Source organism: Penaeus japonicus, unplaced genomic scaffold (genome assembly GCF_977035675.1).
Source record: "Penaeus japonicus unplaced genomic scaffold, GWHDUDI00000001_assembly GWHDUDI00000024, whole genome shotgun sequence".
Lineage (NCBI taxonomy): Eukaryota > Metazoa > Arthropoda > Malacostraca > Decapoda > Penaeidae > Penaeus > Penaeus japonicus.
The window spans coordinates 19,098,372-19,105,674 of NW_028234426.1; the positions used below are offsets into that span (position 1 = coordinate 19,098,372).

The 7,303-nt window shown below is 38.1% G+C and overlaps 1 protein-coding gene across 2 annotated transcripts; it reads left to right on the plus strand.

Moving 5' to 3' along the window:
- The first annotated feature begins 3,752 nt into the window (after positions 1–3,752).
- Positions 3,753–5,404, plus strand: ATPsynC (ATP synthase, subunit C). 2 transcript variants are annotated; one of them, XM_043002644.2, is made up of 3 exons: positions 3,753–3,785; positions 4,016–4,082; positions 4,722–5,404. In XM_043002644.2, exons 2-3 carry the CDS (start codon positions 4,038–4,040, stop codon positions 5,025–5,027), a joined length of 351 nt encoding a protein of 116 aa, XP_042858578.1. In that variant the 5' UTR covers positions 3,753–3,785; positions 4,016–4,037; the 3' UTR covers positions 5,028–5,404. The 2 variants fall into 2 exon arrangements, with proteins under 2 accessions (XP_042858578.1, XP_086406920.1); XM_086550794.1 differs by having other exon boundaries at positions 3,767–3,872.
- The last annotated feature ends 1,899 nt before the right edge of the window (positions 5,405–7,303 follow it).

Consider the following 7,303-nt stretch of genomic DNA (forward strand, 5'->3'; position numbering starts at 1 on the left):
CAGCTAAAGTCACTTGACTGGACAGCCTAAGACCCGCCGGTCATCGCTGGCCAATGTCGCCGGCAGAGTGATGTGTAATAACCGGCGCGCATTTCCCGACTGTCAAAACCGGAGCGCACTATGAATCGGCCGGCAGGTTAAACCGGCCTGGCTGTAGGGTATTTATAGGTCTACCGTATGGCCTCCCCCTCTCCCTTGCTCGTCACATGCACAAGGCCCGACCCCCACCCCCTTATCTTTCTCCCGTACTTTAATAAAGCTTCAGTTTTTTGCTGACGGTATCTAAGCGTCTTTCAATTGGTTATAAGTATTTACATAACATCCCACAAATTAGGTCACGTTTATGCTGGTATAGAAACCAAAAGATTTATTTATTGTCAACTGCAAATCACGATAAGTACCTTATGATAAGTATTTAAGAGCCACACCTGAAAACAAAATTCGATACTGCACTTTGTTTTTCTAATAAAAGTATGAATTGCCAAAAATCATATTATAAAGGTCAAAGGCATACGTCACGATATCGATTAGACACACCCTATTTTTGCAGTGCCTAATTCAATCTAAATAACAACTCTTTATACATTTCGTTTTTTCATGTTTTATTGAAGCTGATGAAATACCGTCACTGGTAGACATAAGCGCAAAAGACATGTGCTGTTCCCGAGTACTTGTTTGAGAGAGAGCATCATTATCATCTTTATCATAAAATGCACTTATATAATGTGTATATACATATGCGTATTCCCTGGCTTTCTCCCTCTCTCTCTCTTTTCCTCTCTCTATAAGCACATACACACACACACACACATACTCACACTCACACTCACACTCACATTCACACTCACTCATACACACACACATACTCACACTCACACTCACACTCACATTCACACTCACTCACACACACAACACACGTGCACAGCACACACACAGCAACACACACACACAACACATCGTACACACACACACACATCACAACACACATACTCACCCCACACCAACACCAACTACGCACTACTCTTTAACTTCACATCTCACATTCACATCACATTCAACATGCCATCACAACTCACTACACACACACTCACCACAATCATCCCACACAACCAAGCACACACACAATAAACTATACTGTCACACTAACATTCACACTCATTCATACTCAACAACTCACACATAATAACACACATACATACATACTCGCACTCGCCCCCCCACTCCACACATCATCAACTCACACATTCCATACACAATTCACAACTCAGCTCACACCCACAACTAAACACACTCACATCACAGACTCACTACAGATCACAAGCCACTCACAATTCACTTTCCTCTCTCAACTCATACTCACAACCACAAGTCCATACTCCAAACACATCCACACACACACGAACAGTACCACTAACATTCACACTCATTCAGACTGCACACAGTTACCACACACATCCATACATACACTCAAAAACACCACCCTACTCGACGCCGCCTCACCCCTTCACACCGCCCCACCCCGCCCCCACACTACTCTTAGACTGATCAAGGTCTCCACCACGAGATACATCTCACACTCACACCTACACGCACGATCACACTCATATGGATGGGCTTGTATACTACTGAATAGAATTTAATTATTTATATATATATTATATAATAGTTATGATATAGTTTATTGATATTTTGGTATTAGATAATGTTATGATCGATTACCATATACAGTGTAATATAGAGGAGATAATAGTGATGGATATATATAGATACTAGTGAAGAGTTATCATTGGTTAAGTGATTGTTAACTATGTGAGATTCCTTTTTTTTATTTAGAGTCAGAGGTATAGTAGGTGATTAGGGGTGATGTATACATTGATGGGTGGGTGGGGGGGTTGGAGGTGCGTCGTTTCTTAGGGGTGTGGTTAGGATTTACCTCATCACAAACAGGGATATTTTTGTTTATGATTGAGTTATACTATATTAGATGTGAAACGTTTATCGTGAATATACTCAATTATAATATGTATAGACATGGGTATAGAGATATGATAGATTAAATATATATAAGGAAAAAAGAGATATAGGTGAGTTATATATTTTTGGATGTATAGATAGATATACTTTAGTATATATTATTTATAGATACTATATTATTGATTTATAATTTACAACGCGTCATAGTGTTTTTAGAAAATAATATGTATAGATATCACAATAATAAAAATAACGATATATAGAGACAGTAAACAGATTTTATGAGATGTTATAGTTAGAGATATTTCTACTACTATAGTATTATTGTTATTACTATAAGATAGAGATTCTTTGAATATATAATTAGAGATTTCCTAGTACGACGCGTAAATTGATGATATATATTTATATATAAATAATAGAACCTAACTATATGTATTTAATATTTGTATAGATATAATCAATCTAATAATATATATATATAAGTAAGCATACTTGTTGATGTGTGTTAGGCTGACAGACGGTCGTGTGAGTGTGTGTGTGTGTGCTAATGTAATATACCGGATTTATTTAATATCGACACCAACTATATAATTATACATACATATATATGTATATATACTATATAGTATATATAATTATATATCTACATCAGACATAAAATATCAGACTATACTCTATAGATATATATATAATACTGAAGGGTAGCTGGTGGGTGTGTGGTGTGGTGTGGGTGTGATGTGTGTGTGGTGTGTTGAAGCTAGTACAAATACAGATATATGCAATATTATACAAGATAGAATTATATGTAAAGATAGATATCATACGATACAGCATATATAAGTAGGATAGATATACCTATTATACGATTATAATATATAACATACTTGAAGCAAAAGATTTCTATATTATAATTAGGATATGTTTGATGTGTCTGGTTGTGCGTTGTGTAGTGTAGTGTATGTATGTAAACACCACACATATATTATCGTAAGATACTACATATATATCTATAAGATGAAGTTCTTAGGAAAGGTTATCAAAATGGACCATAGATAACATAGATAATAACTACATATATTTCACCAATATATTACATATATGTATATTGATGCATATAATATATATATAATAAAATATTAATTATATATAATATAATCAAGACAATAATAAATACAACACACATGACACACACGTGTGGTGTGTGTCGTGCTATACACTGCTACAAGTACTCTTTTTGTTATATTCAATAATATCTACGATCGAAATAATACTATACTATTTTAACCTAATCAATTTACGACAAAACAAAAAGAAACGGAAATTATATGGTTGCCACACGGACAGGGATACGTCGTGGTTCTCCAAAACAGCTGATTATGGACAGCATTCAACCTATATTATCGCTTCTAATAATTAATGAACCTGAATTATGTTTTAACCTCAGTCTTTATCTAGTTCCATGGACCTGTTTATATATGATTTTATTGAAATTAATTTTCATTCTGGAAATTTAAGAGAACACATTTGGCAGTGGGTGTTACTTTCCGTTGATTATTTTCCATTTGCTTTTGCGGGAAAGTCTTTAGAAATGTGATATACATATAGGAAGACTATGTGTCGATTGTCACTATGCATGTCACGCCGGCATTACACATATAATGCATATAATGTAAACGCCGGAACATCGTGTTCCACAATTGGGCAAGCAGCTGAGCGGTGCGCATGCGCAAATCTGAAATCGTGCGCAGCAGAAGACACGACTTCACTCCTGTCCTCCTCCACTGACTACTCGGACGATCGATCATCAGGTTAGAGTCTCCTGTATTTGTTCACCAATTTTAAGTGAAATTGTGCTCATTTGCTCGTTAACTATACACGTAGATCAAGAACGACAGGTACAGTATGATTAGGTGTTAATTTAATTGTATGATAGTTGGTGGCTTGAGTAAATCTCGTGATATCAACCGGCGAGAGTCGCCGGCTGATCAGGTGATGGTATAATGGCGGCGGTGTTGCTAACCGGCAAACATCTTTTCAGATCAACACACACAACCGCCATCATGTACGCTGCCAGGCTCGCCCTCCCCGCTGCAAGGACTGTTGCTGTAAGTACTAACCCATTTATTAAACATAATGGCTTTAGTCTAGTCGGAAATTAATAAGTACAGACCTAAGTATAACTGCAGTGCTAGGGTACATAGCAGTTCGGATTATGAAGATAATTTAGCATTGTCCATTGTGATTAGTTAATGCTGAGTATATGCAGCATCTGATATTGATTAATTTCTTAAATATTTCTAGTATAAAAGAAACGGTAATTATTCTGTTAATTATAAGATTTGATAGTCCTATTCCTAAATACTATGGCCAGCAATTCACCATTTAGTTTCAGTTAATGGCTAGGAGTTGTGGCAATCATTCATAAACTATATATTTTCTAATAATCAACCAATGCCTAATATCTTTTAATGTTAAAGGCTGGGGAGGTCAACAAAATGGCATCCATATTTAAGTCATGTAAGTCATCGCAGGCTCTTAGTTTACAAATAAATTATTATGGCCATGGATGACTTCTACACAGGATATCATTGATAACAAATCCAAACTTCAATATTTGCCTAACAAGTGTACCCTTAATGTGGATGGCAGTGGGAGAGATTAACCATATAATTTTGATATCCAAACGTACTAGTTTCGGATGGTGGGCAGTCTAGAGTGAATGCTAATTATCTACCCATCTACAGGTCAGGAGCCAGGTTGTGGCCCGCCCCTTGGCTGTGGCCCCTCTGACCCGCAGCTTCCAGACAACCACCACCTCCAAGGACATTGACTCTGCTGCCAAGTTCATTGGTGCTGGCGCTGCCACTGTAGGAGTAGCAGGATCTGGTGCAGGAATTGGATCCGTCTTTGGTTCCCTCATCATCGGCTATGCCCGCAACCCCTCCCTGAAGCAGCAGCTCTTCTCATACGCCATTTTGGGTTTTGCCTTGTCTGAGGCCATGGGTCTGTTCTGTCTCATGATGGCCTTCCTGTTGCTTTTCGCCTTCTAAGTTCAACACCCTACTGAGTGGATGGACGCCCCTTTACCATCGGGCAGTGGGAAAGTCGGCATGGTGTTTGTGGACCACCTCCAAGTGCTTATTGGGCTGAGACGAGAATTGACCATCATTAATTATTTGATAGGCATTGGAGTATCCTTTTGCCCATGTCGATTTTGCCACTAGGAGTACTTTCCCCAGTTTCAATGTGTATATAAGGTCTTAAGTTAAGGCTACTCTGTCTTGTTGGCACACATGTACCCGAGTAGGCAATGTCAAAACTTAATGGTATAGCCATTTATTGCCAAGAGTCAGTTACACACAAGGGTTTTCTCATTGTGTACAGATTCCAATGTATAGAAAATTTATAATTAAAAATGATAATTTACTATTGATTTTAATTCTCCACGTCATATGCTATAGTTTAAACTTGTGAAAAGAGTATATGGAAATTTTTGGTGCTCAAAATATTTTCTTTAACTAACAAGTTGGATATTTCTAAATTGGTAATCCAATTTTTTTGTCAGAAATTTAATTTGAAACTGAGGATTAAATTGTCAAAAAGGTAATTGGTTACCTATTTTATTAATGTATAAAATGTTTGGGTAAATTTTCCGAATAACGCCGCGTTACGAAATACCACAAAAGTGGTATCGATGGATTCCTCTCAACCTCTACTATTCATATATAGTGACATTAATGAGCGCTTGCACCCCTGGACCCCACAATCTGGGTCTCTTTTCTTAAGGCACTTCGTGCTACCTCGTCCTACTTCGGGGCATATTTCGCTTGCAAAATCTTAACCCAATGACCTACCTAACTTTGCCTAGTTTTGAATTAATCCCTAGCCAAAGGGGGGCTTCGCCCCCCCCTGGACCCCCCCTTTTTAGGGCACTTCGTGCAACATACCTTGGGCAAGATATCCCGAATCCACCATCCTCGCCCTGAAATTCAAACATGGCTGTGTTTACGTATTTACGGATAGTAGCAAGCTGTGGACTGGAAACCCCCAAGGAATTACTTGCATGTGCTGTTATGTTCTCTCAATAGATGGCGCAATATTCCCCATTATTTACAGTATAATTATAGTGCCCTCTATTGAGTGGTCGCGTCATCATCGGTCCTAGTTTCCTATCCTGAGGAATATATGAGACGAAGACTCAGTTGCCTTCATCATGGCGCAGTGTGAGGGTTATCCGTGTCGCGGCATTTTATCATACAGGACTACAGTACGATCTTAAGTACACGAAGTGCCATGAAAAATAAGGGGAGATCCACAGCTCCCTCTTCGCCAAAGGCTGACTTCAAAAACTAGGGAAAGTGAGGTAGGTAGTTGGGTTAAGGTTTTCGTGATACGAAAGTAGCACACGACGGGAGACTGAGTGCCTTAAAAGGGAGGGGGGGGGGGTCCACGGGGGTGGGCGAAAGCCCCCCCTTGGGCTAGGGCACAAAACTTCAAACCTAAGCAAGTTAGGTTGGTAGGTAAATTGGTTTTAGATTGTGCATACGAAATATGGCCGGCCCCGGAATTCATTTTTTACCCCGTTTGAATTTCCCTGATCTACTTCTTGCCTTCCTACTATCGGGACCCAGATTGTGGGCTTCAGGGGTGCAAGCGCTCATTAATTTCACTATATATGAATAGTAGAGGTTGAGAGGACTCCATCAATACCACTTTTGTGGTATTTAGCGACGCGGCGTTATTCGGAAAATTTACCAATGTTTGTTTCATAATGCATTATGTTTCATAGGTGGTACACCAGAATAAGTGAATCACTTCACTAGTTACTTTCTTGCATACTATATATCATTTATTTTTTTAACCAAGCCATAAACACTGCCAAGCTTGCTCCACTTGTACCAGCAGTAAGTCTTGCCAAATGTTTCTTGGCCAATGGCCAACTTCATGATTACTTAACAGTAAAAGGCTAGCAGATCTCCCATGTAATATTAGTATTACATAATTATGCTAACATGATACAAAACATGGCTAAAACTACATCCACATTTTTTTGACAACCAGAGTTCTACATAATGGATTTTTTTTTCTGAATGCTGTTGTAGTGTGTTGAAATGCACAACTATAAAATAAAACCCCATATTTGTAAATGGCATGTTAGAGATGATTATGGCCATCATTTCGTATATGTTCACTTTACTGTGTTCATATACATTAACCTACATGTGAATCAATATTAATTTAAACCCTTGCATATCTATCGTCACAAAGCCTCATGGATGTGAGGATCTTTTACACCTTCAATTTTCAATCTTAGGAAATTTGTATT